At 53.8% G+C, this 17050-nt stretch overlaps 1 protein-coding gene across 1 annotated transcript in view; it reads left to right on the forward strand.

The window, feature by feature from the left end:
* Positions 1–2719: 2719 nt before the first annotated feature.
* Positions 2720–17050, forward strand: part of DISP2 (dispatched homolog 2 (Drosophila)) — a 19406-nt gene continuing 5075 nt past the window's right edge. Inside the window, exons 1-14 of the mRNA XM_008570256.1 lie at positions 2720–2785; positions 3258–3265; positions 4980–5222; positions 5834–5900; positions 6165–6215; positions 6332–6588; positions 7525–7536; positions 12577–12906; positions 13178–13207; positions 13333–13456; positions 13743–13861; positions 14054–14181; positions 14545–14642; positions 15985–17034. Of these exons, the coding sequence (XP_008568478.1) occupies positions 2720–2785; positions 3258–3265; positions 4980–5222; positions 5834–5900; positions 6165–6215; positions 6332–6588; positions 7525–7536; positions 12577–12906; positions 13178–13207; positions 13333–13456; positions 13743–13861; positions 14054–14181; positions 14545–14642; positions 15985–17034 (2583 nt within the window). The remainder of the gene's footprint in view (positions 2786–3257; positions 3266–4979; positions 5223–5833; positions 5901–6164; positions 6216–6331; positions 6589–7524; positions 7537–12576; positions 12907–13177; positions 13208–13332; positions 13457–13742; positions 13862–14053; positions 14182–14544; positions 14643–15984; positions 17035–17050) is intronic.

Consider the following 17050-nt stretch of genomic DNA (forward strand, 5'->3'; position numbering starts at 1 on the left):
CCGACCCTGAAAGTCCCCTTTTCTGTGGCCAGTTTCTACTCCCAGTCTAGTTCCCTGGGCTGGGCAGCACATTTAAGAACTCAGGCCTGGGGTTTTGGTGCCCAGGGCAAAGATTCCACTAGGTCCTCCACCAGGGTAGCTATTTCCTACTCCACCTGCTGAAAGGAAGTGATCGTCCTATCTATTTGTAGGTTCCAGTGGATTAACTAACATGCGTGCAGTGCCTCATGCATGGCCTGCATTCAGCAGGAGCTCCACACACATTTAGAGCCTGCCCCTGGGTGATAAACAGCTTTGGCAGGGTTAGGGACCCTTGCCTCAGTTCTATGGCACCTTATCACCAGACCAATGTGATAATGGGTTGTTCCCTACTCCCCCCCCCCAACTACTCCTCCCTCCATACACACACATCCTGCTTTTAACTGCTCTTTACCCAGATAAAGATTAGTCATTCCCCACACCCTCTGTCCATGACCCTCCCAGTACACCTGGCTGCCCCCAGCCCCTCCCTATCCTATACAAATACACCTGAGGACAGACACAGCCTCAGAATTCCTGTTCATGTTCTGCCCTCCCAGGTAAGGACATGGCTCTGCTTGCTGTGGGCGGGGGGCAGGAGGGTCTCCGTGAGAGTACGTTGTTTGTCAGTATGTGTATATGTGCATTGAATTGGGATCTGTGCCTCTGTGTCTTTGGATGGGTGTGTACGTTTCGGTTGGTCTGTGTCTCTCACGAGTGCTATGTGGGTCTGTGTGCCATTTGGCTGAGTACCTGCATGTGTGCCTGTCCACCTGCCCTGTGCCCACTCCTGGGCTGGGCCCCGAACCTCCACTTTCTACTTGAGTTATAATTGCTTCACAGCCTCTGCCATTCAGGCAGAGGGGCTTAGCTGAGGGCAGCCAGAGCTGTCCCCACAAACGTCTGGGCCTGAACTGGGGAGAGACAGCCCAAAGACTATCTTTTCTCCTTCCTCCAATCCAGTTCCTGACTGGCCCTAAGATTTTCTTTACCTCTCCATCCCCCAAGTGCTGCCCTATGGGTCCCTTCCAGCCTTATCACTCACTAAGGGGAAGGATGAGGGAGCAGGAAGGATCATGGGCATGGTTCAGAGGCTGACCTCAGCTGAAAATTTATGGCACAAGTAGAAGCCAGTGAAAAAATGGGTGGCTCAAGAGGTGCAGGGGCCATGTCTTGTGAGGGGCTGGGGCTGGGGCTGTTGTGTTGGAGTGGGGGCAGTTTGTGCTTGTTTGCTCAGCCACCGTACGAGTACCAGATAGCCTTGATGTCAAGTATTTGATCCTGATGTCACAGTTCGTGGGTTAGAAAAAAATGAATGTACTATGTATGCTTTGGGTCTATTCTGGAGTTGTCCATCATGACTTACGTGCCAGCCCCAAGCAAGATGAGGCCAGACTTTGCACCAGGGCAAAGTCAGCAGCATCTGATAACAACAGCATGGTTCATTGGTGAATGACAAATTGGCTCAGATCCAAAGCCTCCCATCCCCTTTCAATCTTGGTGGGAGCAGATCGGAACAAGCAGCTAGGACCCTGGAAAGCTTTCCATTCACTTGGGCTCAGGGCAAAGATCACCAAACCCCATCCTACACTTTCCTGCTCTGAGTGCATTGATCTCTCTAAGCCTTCCTCTCCAACCGCTGTGCCAGGTGTTTACACAGGGGCAAGAGTCTGTAGAAACAGGTGTACCATGACCTGGCACATGGCAGGCACAAAACATGAATAATTAACATGACTGAAATTCCCCCAAGTGTAATTGAATTAATACATGATTGTGAGTCTGGGGGTGGATGGCGGGGGCAGGGGTGGGGGAGTGTCAGGTATAAGAGATGGGTTTCAGGGCCAGTGCATGGTGCTCTCTTGTGTCTCTGTCTACCTTCCATGTGTGTGAACCTGCTATGTCCATTCAACACCCATGCCTGGCACCTAGAGTGCCAGCTCCATACTGGGTACCAAGCTAAGTCAGAGCAAGCAGTTTTATCCCTTTCAGCCTTTGAAGGAACTGTGTATGTGCCTTCCTGGGAGAGAGGAAAGAGATTAGGATTTAGATTACAGTAAACTAAAACTTTACCTATTGAACACAGGTGTCACTGGTGTCCTTGCTGCTTTTGCCCCATAAGAATGGATCCACACGGTAAGCACTGTGGCTGGGAGGCTGTGGGGTGGAAGGAGGAAGAGGGAAGGAAGGAGAGTGGGGAAGGCAGGGGCAATCAGTCAGCCACATCTACTGCGTGCCAAAAATGTGCATGTGTGTGTGTGTGTGTGTGCACGCATGTGTGCAGGTGGTGGTAGGGTTCCGTAATGAACACAAGACCTTATATTTTATAGAACACCACAGTTTAAGAAACATGCTTACACATCTTTCATCTCACTGGATCTTCAACCTCAGAAGTAAAACAGGCAGGTGCTTTTCCCACTCTACACATGAGGTCCAGGAAGCTAGGGGTCATATTCAAGGTGAGGCCACGGAGGTGCAGCTGGGTTAAAGCCCAGAACCCAGCTCACTGCAGCTGTGCCACTGGCTCCCATCAAAAGGAAGAAAAGATCATCCTGGCCTTCCAGAAATAGCAGGTGATTCCCACCAATGAAGCACTTCAGAACTCTGTGGTGGGTTGCTGCTGAATGAGTCCGCTGGGCAGGTAGATTTCCTGCAGAAAGGCAACACAAAGTCGAGACAGGGAGATTTCCAGGTGGCAGGAGGCATGAGCAAAGGCCTGGATCTGGGACCAGAAGGTCATAAGCAGAAGCCATCGAACAGCTCTGAGGGGGTGAGCAGAGACTGGGCTGAGATAAGTGGTATGTTGACAGGGGGTAGATGGGGAGACTGGCTGAGGCCCACATGGAGGTGGAAGCAGGAAGATCAGGGTTTGCCACTGCAGGCCACTGCAGGGGGTCTCCCTTAGTGCCATGGGGTTTGGCTGAGGTTGGGAGGGCAGGCAGGTGACAGAGTGAGGACAAGAACCCACACCTCCCAACTGGCCCCATGCCACCCAGAAGGAGTGAGCCAGTGCGTGAGCACACAGGAAAGTCAATGTGTACTAACTTTCACATGTACCTGCTGTTGAGTGACTGAATGAAGGAATGATTGTCAGGCAAGTGACCAAGTCAGAGGAGCCTTGTTGGGGGGGTGGGGGGGTGTGCACAAAATCAGCTCCAGGGAGAAGATAGGTTTTTCTCACTGCAGAACCAAATGACCAAAGCTGCTTCTTTTTTTCTCCCTTCCCTTCTTTTTTCCCACAGGACCAAAGGTAGGAACATTCCACTTTTCCTCCCCACTGCCATGTCCTCCAGACCTTCAGCCTCCTTCCTAGACCCTCAGGGAGTAGCCACCACTTCCCCCAAATGACAACTAGGGAGCAGGCTCAGACATCGGCCCCATGGGGTGGGGCATTGCTGCATTCATCCACCCCCCCGCCGGCTGCAGCCTTCTCCTTGGCGTTCTCTCCTCTGTTTTCCCATCTGTCTCTCTCCTTTCCTCACATCCCCTCCCTGCCCAGCAGCTCATCCTCTCTCCTGCTGCTTCCCCGCCTGTTCTGTTCTTCTCTGCTTTCCTGGCTACCCCCACAGCCTCACTGGATGGCTGGCTTGCTCCTAAGCCCCGGTCACACTGCAGGGCCCCTATGACCAGCCTCTGCCAGGGAAGGGAGGCTGCCAGCCCTCCATCCCTCCCCGCAATTGGCTCCCAGCAGCAGACCAGCTTCTAGGCCTGAATCTGTGGCCCCACCACAAAAACAGCCATAGAAGGAGAAGCAGGCAGGGTGGGAAATGGCCGTTTCCAGGTATCACTGAGTCTGGATGAGGCAGGGGCTACTCTAACACAGTCACAGGAAAGCCCTCAGTCCTGGAGCCTGCCTCTTCCCTACTTGCACCAAGCCCTAATCAGGCCCTAGGATGCAAAAGCAGACTGGGAAGTTATCCAACACCTAGAGTAGGGGCATATCCACCCCTGCTCCGCAGGACCCCAGGTCCCTGGTGCCCTAGCACAGAAGCAAGGTAGTGTCTCCTCTTGCCTGGGCCTGTAGCAAGAGGCAAAGAAACTCCTCTGGCCTTGGGGTCTCAGGAGTGTTTCCATCCAAGACAGGTTAAACCACACTTTTTCTAGGCTGCTTCCAGCTGAGGCAGTAAAGCCTTGACTTTACTTTCTATTCTTGCTGATTTCTTGGGTCTGGCACCTGCTTAGAGATGGGCATGAGTTCACACACATACCCATTCTCATGCACACACAACTGTGCATCCCATGCATGTGTCTGTGTACAAAGCAGGCTGATATGTGCATCCACCCATGTGCACATACACAGACATAGCTATGTGTATGTAAATGCGGCACACACCCTATACACACACACATGCACACGCATGCACACATGTGCAGGCACTACCTATATAGAGAACACACAGACCCTCACTTTGCCACCTCCCATCCTTGGTCTCCTCCCACCCTCCAGCTTTCCTCCTCCTACTCCTTAGCTCCTGCATCTCCTCGACTCAGCCTCCTGTCTCTACCTGCCCCTGGCCCTCAGTGAGCTCCTCTGTAGCCTCCCCCAACCTCACTCTTGCTCCTAAGTACAGTGAGCCTGCAGTTCTTAGCATGGCAAAGCTTCAAGTCACTGTGCAAGGGTTCACGGGTGAGGGAAGGAAGAAGATAAAATAATTCTGCTTCTTAGCTACAGATAAAATAAACTGAAGTCCAAAGAGTGGGAGTCATATCTCGGCTCAAGTAACAGAAACCAGTAAATCTAGGTTCCTCCCCTTTGTCTGCTCAGTGCTCTGGTTTCATCACGGCAAAAGGCACAGGGCTAGGAGCAGTCACTTGCTATCCCTGCCACCAAGCCCTCCACCACAACCGCTTGCTACTGCCCAGGAATCCTGAGTCCCCCAGGGAGGTGGGGTGAGGGGTAGTTGATCTTGGGTAAGACTGGCACTAACCTCTGACTCTGACATTGCTCATTTGGCTTTCCACAGGGGCACTGCCATGGTGGAGGGCATGGCCATCCTCCAGGACCCGGTGGGGTCCCCCATGGCCATGGCCATGGCCCAGGGCACTGTCCTGGAGGGAACCACCCCCCAGGGCCATGCGGGGTTCCCCCTGGTCATGGCCCAGTGCATGGCCCTGGAGGCAGCCACCCCCCAGGACCCTGTGGGCCCTCACCTGGTCACCATCACTGAGGAAGCAGAAGAAAACAGGACACAAGATGGGGAGCCTGAGTGCTGACCTGGCATGGGGTCAAACCAGAATCTTCTACTCCTAATAAACAGCCTCCTGGAGGCCATGTTCTGTTCTTAAAAGAGGCTGTCTTCTTTCACATCCAAACTGGCATTCAGGGGCCTAGTTGTCTCTTAGTTCCTTAGTTGTGAAAATAGCGCACCCAGACTAACATTCTCAGAAGCTTGGCTCAGTGGTACCCACAGCATATGGCTTTTTTTCTCCTTTCCTTTCACTTCTGCCCCCTCCCATCAAGGGGCCTCAAGTGTGCCCTCATCACCTCTACCCTCTCCTGTATACCTAGATCTGAAAGACCTTCCAAGGTTCCAGCTTGCATGCCTCACTCTACAGACCAGAAGCCTTCAATGGCTCCCTACTGTCCTGGTGGATTTCTCACCATTCCCTGAAAATACGTTAAACTTTCCAACCTCCCTAACTTTGTTTTCACAGTTCCCTGCCCCCCACTCCAGGTTAGAAATGCCTTCCCTCTCTCCTACCTCCACATTTTCAAAGCCGACCCTTCCCTCGAGGCCAGCTGAAGCTCTACTATCTCTGTGTAGCCTATTAAGAAGAGAGAGGTCCTCCCTCTTTGCACACTCCCCCTTCTCTGCAGCAAGCTGCAGCAAACTGCAGAGAAAAGACGTATCAACTATCTCGTGGACCTGACCACACTCTGCCAGGTCGGCACCAATTTATGGGCTGGCCCTTTATCTCTCCAACCAAACTGTAATCTACTTAGAGCAGACCCACCATTTCTACACTACTAGATTCTCCTTCCCCATCCCCTATGACCTGGGCTGCATAGACTGGCATTGGCACACATTTTAGGGGTACCCCCCAATCCCTAGGCCTCTCACACTAGCGATATCTATTCTAGTTCTGTGACAGCCAGGCCCATCCTTTGTCCATCACACAAATATGCTCTACCCTCCCCTCTCTCACAGCTATTCCCTGATGGGGGAGCCAGCAAGTACCCTGGAGTGAGTGGCTACTGGGTACCTTCCAGGCTGAGGTGGCAAGTAGGGGTGACTATAAGAAAAGGAGCTGGGGGTCTTCTGAGTGTCTCTTTTCTCCCTCCCTCCTTCCACCATACTCTGCACTTGAATAACAGAGTCTGGGCTTCAAGTCCGAGGGGCGCAGACCCAGACCGAGGTCCAAGTCCAGGTGGACGGGAAGAAAGGCCCAATTTGAGCAGATGCCTAGCCTCACTGGGGAAGATGGCGCTGAGCGGAGCCGAGAGAAGAGTGGGACTAACGTCGCCCGACCTGCCGACCCCTCGGCGTCCGGCGCTGTGAAGCGCGGGCGCGGAGCGGCGCCCTCTTTCCGGCTGGAAGCCCCTGCGTTTCCAGTTGTGAGCATCTCTGCATGGTTCGCGCTTCCTCACGGGAAGAGTGAGGCCCCCAGGAAGGGCCAGATGGCCGAACCCCTAGGAGCAGCTCTCAGACCTGGCCAGGGTAGAGCGGCCCACGCCTCCAGCCCCGCGGTCTTAACCACAGCGAGCCTGCGCCCAGCGAGGCGGCGCTGCTGCAGGCCTCGGTCCCTGCCCCGCCGCGCTCATTGGCTGGACTCCCAGCTGTCCCTCATTGGGCATTGGTCCTCCGGAGGTCAAGTGAAAATCAGGCTGCTGTGAGCATACTGTTCTGTGCTGCTTTTTGCAAATCAGCAAGTGCCCCAACAAGGGTTTCCAGAGGATTTTTTTTTCTTAAGTAGCTCCTCTCCCTAAATGTCCTGCTACTTGAAAACCAAGAGCTGGGGTCCAGCAGAGTGAGAGGGTTCCCTTACCCTCCCTCCCTTGAAGTACAGTGTCTTAGCCTGTTTCAACTGCTATAACAAAATACCGTAAGCTAGGTGACCTATAAGCAACAAGTGTTTATTTCTTGCAATTCTAGACGCTGAGAAGTCTAATGTCAAGGCAGATTGTCTAATGTCTGGTGAGGGCCCGCTTTCTGGTTCATAGACGGACCTTCTTGCTGTATCCTCACATAGTGGAAGAGGCTAGCTAGATCTCTGGGGCCTCTTTTATTAAAGAAGTAACCACTCCCCAAAGGCCCCCACCTCCTAATACCATCACTTTGGGCGTGAGGATTTCAACATATGAATTTTGGGGGGACACAAACATTCAGACTATAGCATGCTCGGTTGACATCTTAATGAAGGGGGATCCCAGAACCTGGCCCTGCCTTGCTGCCTACCTGGACGGACCTATCTATGTGACAGAGTGCACGGGCAAGGCTGTTGCTGCACCTGCATCAGAAGTGCTCTCTTGGAGCACCAGTGAATGAGCTGACCCATACCCAGGCGCAGTTCCCCAGACAGGTAGGGGGGACCGCTCCGCAGACCCAGCTCGAAGACCTACCCAGCACCCCCACCCCAGATATCCCCAGCAGCCGCCATGTGTCGCCCCATTTATTCCCCAGCCCTTCCCGGCCCCTTCCTCGCGTCACCACGCTCCCGGCCCTCTTCGCCACGCCCTTATCCCCCTGGGTCGATTTTATCCCTCCCTGACACCCCCTAGTGTCAGCCCCCATCGCTCTCACCGCCTGGGGGGCCAGCCCCACCCACCTGCCTTTCCTCTAAGGCCGCGTTCCCCTGCTCCTCCGGCATCCCGAGTCCCTCTCTTTAGGCCCTGCCCCTGCGTCTTTTTAGGATGCCCCAAGCCTGCAGCAACCTCAGCCCGGGTTCCAGCATGTCGGTGTGCACGAGCGTGCGCATGTATCGTGGATGGGAGGCTCGCCAAGATGGGTGTCTTGGGGAGGGCAGACATTCAGCAGCTAAAGCAGGCAGGAACTGTCTTTGTCCCTCATTGTCAGTCGTTTGCCTGCCCTGCAAGGCGCCCGGCTGTGCACGTGTGGGTCCCAGTCCCTGCGTGTGGCAGCCACTGGCTCTCACTGGAGCAGCTAAGGTGGGCAGGATCTGAGGCTCAGACCCCGGTCTGTACCGCCCTGAAAGAGCCCCAGGCTGGTGGAACAGGAAAAACACCTTCCTGCTGAGGACCCAGATCTCAGTGCGTCTCCTCTCCCTTCCTCCACCATATGTGTGACGGAACAGTCCAGCCAGGTGGCAATATGGCGCAATTTCTGTGCCCTGTCTGGCTCTGCCACCCACAGAATCCGTTCTCTGACATGACACTGCCTCTCTCCTGCCTGGACTGAAATAAACGTTCTTTGGGGGCAAAAAGCAGGGATGGATACATTGTCTCCAGATGCTCCAGTTAAAATGTACATTCTGTACCTCAGCAGGAAGAGAAAGCTCCACAAGTAGAGAGAAATGTTTTCTTCCCTCTATTGTTAACACATCAGCCTGGATCGATTTAGCCAGGTTCAGTCTGAAAGAAACACAGCCTTCTTCAACACAGCCTTCTTCAACACAGGATGGGTGTGCTCCCTGGACGAGGGGCCTACCTGGAACTATGGCCTGACCAAAAAGCAGCAATGGCTCAGTGGCAGGGCAGGGCAGGGGTCTGGGGCCAGGTGCATCCCTAGAAGGGGCTGGAGAGTCATTTGCTGTCTTGGGTATCTTGCCAACAGTCAGCCCTGTCTGGTCTGCTCATCTCCCCTGGGCACAAGAACCCTTTGCTGTCCTCCAGCAACTCTCTGGGACCTCTGGACCCTCTCTGCACTTCCCCGGAGACCATGGACACTAATTAGGCATAGGGACTCAGCTCAATTCAATTCAAGAAACACAAATATCCTCCTGCTGAGCTAAGTAGCATCCTAGGGATAGATACACAGTGAATAAAACAGCACACACACACACACACACACACACACACACACACACACACAAGTCCTTTACAAATCACTAACTAAAGAGAAATTTGAAATAGTTCATGCTTTCTTTTTAAAATTACTTTTTAGGGCCGGCGCATGGCTCACTCGGTAGAGTGCAGTGCTGATAACACCAAGGCCGCGGGTTCGGATCCTATATAGGGATGGCCGGTTTGCTCACTGGCTGAGCGTGGTGCTGACAACACCAAGCCAAGGGTTGAGATCCCCTTACCGGTCATCTTTTAAAAAATAAAATAAAATAAAAAATAAAATTACTTTTTATTTTCCTAGTGGTATGAGCTGCTCCCCCTTCTGTCTTGGCTACTCTGTGGTATCACATGGATGTCCTCATGGCTGTGTGGCTGTGGGCTTGCAGGCATGGTTAATGTACACATACATTTGCCCCTTATGGGGCTCCCATGCTGGGGCTCTGTGTCTGGGGCCCTGTCAGCTAGGCCCTGATTGCTGGGCTGTTGGCCTCTTGAGTGAGGCATATGTCACCACTTTCCATCCCTCTGCCTGCCTACCCCAGTCACTTGGCTTACAGGCCAGTGGGCCTAGGCAAGCAGCCCAGAAAGTTACTCATCCCAGGGCCATGGAACTGAGAGGGTGAGAATAAAAGCTCCCTAGGAAAGTGAGGCATGGGGGCTTAACTCCTATTTTTACTGGGGCTCCTGAGAGCAGAGAGCAGCAGGGACTGCCAGGAGAAAGATTTTCTCTGAGAAGAATGGAGTTTCACTCTTCTCTTTGGAAGGATTGAGTCACAGGCCCAGCTCTATAGCAGTCAAATGTGGAGGGTTTCAAATTCTGAGAGAGGGTGAGATTGGGGGCAGCTGGTCCTAGGTCCCTGGAGAGGAATAGAAGTGGTTGAAGGGAAGGAGCTGGGGCCAGGAAGACCCTAGTGGAAGCAAACCAATGCTGGTGGCTATGACCCCCCTTGAAGAGGAGCCAGCTAAGGAAGCTGGTGAGCTTATGAGGTTTGGCAGACTGGTTAAGGGAAAGTACTCCCATTCTCCTGCATCACCCTCTTCCACCCCCCAGGTGCTGGTTTTCCCTAATGCAAAAGAAACTGACACTCCAAGTAGAGGTCTGGCTCTGAGGTCAAGCCCCATGCTCAGTGCTCTAAGGCCATGGGCAACTGAAACAGGCTCCTCACCTCCTTCCTGGCTGCCCCACTCTCCTATCCTCTGGAAGGCAGATGTCACTTTATAGAGGGAGACCAAGGCTGATGGGCCATCTTCATGCCATGGCTTCAGGACCCAGCCCAGACCAAGCACATGGCAGGGGCTCAGAAAAGACCTGCAGAATTAAAAATCTTAAAGAAGTAGACATCCACACTTATACACATAACCCAGGCCACTTATCCGCTTCACTCTCTCCCACAGGGATTGGCCTACAGGGTCTTTTATCCGCCAGAACACTGTCATTAACTATATGCAGTCATCTGAGGTCTTGCTTTAGAATAACTTTGGTCAAATTCCTATTTTTCCAAATGTTGAGTTAGTAAAAAAAACAAGTATCAGTGATTTAAATTAGGAGATCAAATTTTGATGCAGCTTTTGGACAACAAAAAGGAAAATATTTATAATTATATATGTACTGAGATTCTCAAGATGTGAGAAGTTCTAAAATGGAGATATATTATCTGAGGTGCCAAAAGAGGACAAATTGCAAATACAATTATACTTCCTAAAGTGCATGTTTCCTGTAGCACTGAGCATGGGAAGGAGCAGAAAAGCAAATGTGTCTTCCACATGCCAGGCTCCATGCCAGGCACCTCACATATGTTACATCACCTAATTCCCATTCCAAACTTAAGAGGTGGGCTTATCATCGTATCCTCAACAGACAAGGATGCCCATGTTCTAAGAATTGTGTGTCTCTCCCAAGGCCCCAGAGCTAAAGGGTGATGACTCCAGGAACTCACCTCCACTGTTCTTCCCTTTTTACCCTCAACATAAGGGTCATTCTCTCCCAGACTACTGGGCCAGCCAGCAAAGGAAGAGCTTGCCTATTTTTTCCATTTTCCCTACTTGGTCTCTGGGCAGAACTCGGCCACCATGGACAATGTCCACCTGCCACTGAGGACAGGACTCTGGCCCACAGCCCCTTCAGCAGTGCAGCAGGAAGACTGAAAGCTGGGGTTGGCTCAGCATACACCTGGCTCTCCCATAGGAGCCATGCAAGCTCTAGCAGGCTGGGAGAGCCAGGAAGGATGGGGGGAAGAAGACAGGGCTCTGCCCAGCCTTGAGCCCCTCTAGGAACCCCCATGGCTCTCAGGTATTCTGTTCTGTGGCCATCTTTTCCTGTCCTAGGTCTGGCAAACCTGCTACCAGGGTGGGACTCCACCTCCCCTCATACCCAAGGAGTGGGGCTGGATCCATGCACAGAGTGTTGCCCCGATGAGTAATTTTGGGAGAAGAATCTACTGCTGACTCCTTCCTGGCAAGCTCCTTGGGAGTCCCAACTCCCTCTCCTATCTGTGCACAGTATTGGAAAGCAAACCTTGTGCTCTGTGCATGGCCCATGACAGGGTTGGTGGAAGGGTGGCAGCTGCTTCTGCAAAACTTTCCCTGACCATCCCCATCCGTCAAAGCTGAGCCCTCTCTGAGCTCCCTCAGCTCTCTGTGACTTCCTCTTTCACAGTACTCAACATGTTGGACTGTCTGCATCTCCCAGCAACAGTGGGTGCCTAGAGGGCATGGACTGGGTCTTATTCATCCTAGCACCACTATTAGCAGCTGGTCTAGCACTCAGTATTCATTCAACAAACACTCCCTGGGCACCTCCTCAGTATACGGCACTGTTCAAGGCACTGGAAATAGGGACATGAACAAATACACCAGCCCCTGCTCTCCCAGCACTCACATTCTAGGAGAGACAGTCAATAAACACAACTATATAATCTAATATCTGGTTGCAGCAAATGCTATGGAAAAATATAAAGCAGGGTAAGGGGATAGAGAGCTGGTGGGTGACTATTTTGGAGAGAATAGTCAAGGAAGCCTTCTCTGACCAGAATAAAAGAAAGGGCCACACAGTTATCTGGGGGAGGAGCAACCCAGGCAGAGGGAAGAGAAAGGTCAAAGGTTCCAAGATGGGAACAGGAATGCAGCAGGTGCACAATAAATGTCTATCAAGAGAAAGAACAGGTGACTGCAGCAGAAAGAACACAGGACTACAAGTCAGAAGAACTGGGTTCAAGGTCCAGCTCTTCAACTCTCACTAAACCTGTTTTCAGATCTATAAAATGAGGAAAATACTTCCCTTGTAGGATTTCTGTAAGGAGTAAATAAGATCATATCTGTAAAAGCACATTTGGTGTCTAGCCCAGTGCCTGACAGGTAGCAGGCTGCCAGTAACGTTTTTTGAGTGTGAGGACAGAGGCATGAATGAGAGAATGGACCCTAAGAGGTAGGCTGGGAATGCAGACTTTGAGCCCCCACCCAGCTCACCTCTCCCCCAGAACTAGTAAGAAAACAACCCTGAGGCCCGGTCTCCTTGTCCTGCCTCAGTGAGCAATGCTTGGAGCATGGGATGGGCCACCACCACTCCCCACCCCAATCTTCTCTGCCTCCTCTCTTCCCAGGTCCCAGACCAAGGCTGTGGCCCCTGAGGCAAGTCCAGAGAGAAGCTGCTCCCTCCACAGCTGCCGCTTTGAGGACCCTTTCAGTTCTTCGGGACCCCCACCAACAACTTCCACTCTCCAGCCTGTGGGTCTGTGCAGCCCCTTGGCTCCTGTGCACTTCACCTATCCCCGGGCACCACAGGAATACCAGGGGGGCAGTTCCCTGCTAGGACTTGGGGACCGGGCAGCTCTGTGTTCCCATGGCTCCAGCCTCAGCCCATCCCCAGCCCCCTCACGGCATGACGGGGCCTGGAAGCCACCCTCTGTGCAGCACCATGTGGTCAGCGTCAGGTAAGGAGGGGTCCAGCCATCTGCTGGCTGCCACTGGAGGGTGGGGCAGGACTTAAAAGTGGGGCAGACCCCTGGGGCTCTGGATTCTTTTCTTAGGAGGCAGCCTGGATGGAGGAGGAAGTAAGGGTTGGAACTTGGGAGTGGGAAAGCCCTTTAAGAGTTAATAACATCTTCCCTATCCTCCCACCCACTCCCACCCCACTCTCCACACATACACACCCACCCCAAAAGAGGACTTTGGTAAGCAAGTGTCTTTTCTTCTCTTCCGCAGGCAGGAACAAGCCTTCCAAATGCCAAAGAGGTAGGCCTGGGCCTTCCCTGGACCACTAGGGCTGATCAGGCTGGTTCCCAGTTTAACTCCACTCCATGTGTCTCTGCTCTACCACCCCTTCTTGGTGGACCTTAAGCTCACTCTCTCTTTCCCAGCTATTCCCAGCTGATTGCTGAGAGACCAGTGGCTGTGCTGCTGCTGTGTCTGGCTGTCGTCCTCCTCTGCACCCTGGCTGGACTGTTGGGGGGCCAGCTGCCCGACTTCTCCGAGCCTTTGTTGGTGAGGGGCCAAGGGAAGGGAGTGAGGCCCCCAGGTCCGGCCACCTCAGCTAAGTCTGGGGCAGAAAATAGGAGTGGCCCAGCTGGGGACAGGGTAGCAATGGTGGGCCCTTGACCTCCAGAGAGAGTTGGGGAGACGGTATAGAGGTCATACTCATGTCCACAATCAAGGCAGGCGGGCTGACCCTCCCTGTTCCAGGGAACCAAAGGGGCAGAGCTGAAAAGGGCCCAGATGGAGACTCCACCCCCACACCACCTCCTGCTCTTCTCTGACCTCCTCCCTGCAGGGCTTTGAGCCTCGGGACACGGACATTGGGCGCAAGCTAGTGGTCTGGAGAGTACTGCAGGCCCTCACAGGCCCCAGGAAGCTGCTTTTCCTTTCCCCAGACCCCAGGGAGCTGAACAGGTAACAGGTTCCCATTTTTCCAAGGTGGGTGGGAAAGGAAGGAAGAACAAGGTCTCCAGTGTGGGAACATTGGGCCACCTCCCCAAAGGCAGGTAAGAGGGGCTTGCTGAGGCTCCCTGGGGAGTGATCTCTGGCCTTCTCTGAGCCCTCCAACCCTAACAGTGCCTGGCACAGATATTCTGTCTACCTCAGCTCAACCTCCCACACTGTTCTGAGCCCTGCACCCTGGGGCAGCGCCCAGGAGGGCGTTGTTCAGCCTCGGAGGATGGTGGAGTTCCTGGAGAACAGAGGGCAGGAGAGCTTCTTCTGTGGCCCCCCCGGTAAGCTGCAGCCTGGCCTGTTCCTGGCTTTAATGGTGGTCCCCATCCCACCTGGTAGGACAGGCAGGCCCAGAACAAATTTGAGCAAACAGAAATGGAAGTCAGCCAGCTGGCCATGTGTAAGCCAAGGAAGCAGGGTGACAGCTGGGAGGATGAGGCAAGTCTCGGGTGCCAGCCAGCAGGGTCAAGCTGGGTGGGAGTGGGCTACAGGTGCAGGATCAGGCAGCTAGGCACAGGTTTCAGGCTCCTGAGACTCTGAACCTCATATGGCCCTGGGTAAGCATCTTCCCTTTGGTGGGCCCATCTTTCCCTCTGGGGCCAAAGGACTGAGTTGCATCTTTCCCTCTGGGGGGTATGTTGCAGAGAAGAGCTATGCACAGCTGGTGTTCATGTCCACTTCAGAGGGCAGCCTGTGGAACGTGCACGCCATCCATTCCATGTGTCGCATGGAACAGGACCAGGTGAGGTGGCTGGGGAGGTGCCAAGGGGTCGGGGGAAACTAGACATAAGGGACCTGATCCCAAGGAATTACAGCTGAGCCAGAACTACCAGGGTAGACCGGGGAAGAGCATTTCCTGCTAAGAAAATTATTCCAACCCTCCTGAGAGGCTCCAGGTTGGGGTGGGAAAAGAAGAGTTGGCTATTTTCAGAAGAGCCAAGATACAGGTACTGGAAAAGAGCCCTTGCAGAGCCTGGAGATTTTCAGAAAGTCCTGAAAAGGGGCCTCACAAGTTGTCGAGGAAGCCCTGGCCCAGAAAGCTAAGATTGTAGGGTTCAAGGCCTCAGCACCCATCAAACCAAGCGGTGCCAATACAGTCATGCTAACTGGAAAACCATACAGAATAACAACTGAAGAAAAGTTTGCTGCTAAAAACAGTGTGAAAACCACTCACTAGTCCAAGACCCTCTTTCATACGAGGATATCCAAAGTACCAAAAGACACTGGAGAAGTATTCTGGAGTCAGATGTCTGAATTCAGGGCCAGCTCTAAAGTTCCCTTGCTTTGTGACCTCAGGCATGTTTCTTAAACTCTCAGTGCCTCAGTCTTTGTATATGTTAAGTGAGGATAATAACGGTATTTTCCACATAGGGATGTTGTGACAATTAAACAAGATAGAATTTGGAAAAATATAGTATAATGACTGGCAATGGTAATCTCTCAACAAATGTTACCATTGTTGTCACCACGATCTCAGGCCTGTGGTCACATAGCCAGTTAGTGGCAGAGCAGGGCCTCTGACTCCCAGGCCAGTGCTCTCTGTACTACACCAACTGTTAGGATGTCAACAGCAGGGTGGGAGAGAAAAGGACGCATGAGGTCTGAAAAAGAAACATCCCTGGCCCTAAGCAGGTTTGAGCAGCCCAGTAGGGGGCTGGGGTTTGGCAGTGACCCTGATCCTGGAATATTTTGGCCTCTGCTTTTCCCATCACTTGCTTCCAGCTCCATGGACCCTTGGTCCTGTTCCATCTGGCTGCCACCTCCACTCCCACTTCTGGCTTAGGCAGCACAGAGTTGGGGTGTATGACCTACAGGGGCCCTTAGGGCAGGGCCTCTCAGGCTGAGGCCTGGGGCAGCAACCCTGAGGCTCCTCTTTGATGGAGTCAAGATGTAACTGCTGGCCCCTGGGCCAGGAGGCAAAGGCAGCTCCAAGACAAGCCAGTTCTGCTAGGCTGTGCAGATTACTCTCTGTCTCTGCCCAACAGCCTGACAGGAGATGAGAGGGCCTTAAACAGGGCTGGGGAAACCTAAGTCCCTGGACTGCCTCTGAACTCTCTCCTGCCCGCTATGTTTGTTCCCTACAGATCCGCTCCCATACCCACTTTGGGGCTCTGTGCCAGCGTACAGCAGCCAACGAGTGCTGCCCCAGCTGGTCCATGGGCAATTATGTGGCTGTGCTCTCCAACCGCTCCTCCTGCCTGGACACTACCCAAGCTGATGCAGCCCACATACTGACCCTGCTTCGGGCCTGTGCCCCCTACTACCACCGTGGTGCCCTGGTGCCCTCTTGTCTGGGACCCAGGCAGGACAAGTCCCCACACTGTGCCCAGATTCCCACCAAATGCTCCTGGAGTAGTGCCATCTACCAACTCCTGCACTTTTTGCTGGACAAGGACTTTCTGAGTCCCCAGACTGCTGACTACCAGGTGCCCTCCCTCAAGTACAGCCTTCTCTTCCTGCCCACCCCAAAGGGTGCCTCTATGATGGACATCTACCTGGACCGCTTAGCCGTCCCTTGGGGGCTCTCGAACAACTATACGTCCGTCGCCGGCATGGACCTGGGCCTCAAGCAGGAGCTGCTGAGACACTACCTGGCCCAGGATACGGTGTACCCCTTGTTGGCCCTGGCTGCCATCTTCCTGAGCATCGCCCTCTACCTGCGCTCGCTCTTCCTGGCGCTCATGGTCTTGCTGGGGGTGCTGGGCTCCCTGCTGGTTGCCTTCTTTCTGTACCGCGTGGCCTTCCGCGTGGCCTACTTCCCCTTCGTCAATCTGGCGGCCCTCATCCTGCTCAGCAGCGTCAGTACCAACCACACGCTCATCTTCTTCGACCTATGGCGCCTCAGCAAGAGCCAGCTGCCCTCTGGGGGACTGGCGCAGCGCGTGGCTCGCACCATGCACCACTTCGGCTACCTGCTGCTAGTCTCTGGCCTCACCACGGGCGTGGCCTTCTACGCCAGCTACCTGAGCCGCCTACCAGCCGTGCGCTGCTTCGCGCTCTACATGGGTACGGCTGTGCTGGTGCACATGGCGCTGACGCTGGCCTGGCTGCCCGCGTCCGCGGTGCTCCACGAGCGCTTCCTGGCGCGCGGCTGTGCGCCCCCGGCGCAGGGCCCATGGGGCTGCAGCGCGCCCGCTGGACCGCCAAGGC

This window comes from Galeopterus variegatus, unplaced genomic scaffold, assembly GCF_000696425.1.
Source record: "Galeopterus variegatus unplaced genomic scaffold, G_variegatus-3.0.2 Scaffold583, whole genome shotgun sequence".
In the NCBI taxonomy this organism is placed as follows: domain Eukaryota; kingdom Metazoa; phylum Chordata; class Mammalia; order Dermoptera; family Cynocephalidae; genus Galeopterus; species Galeopterus variegatus.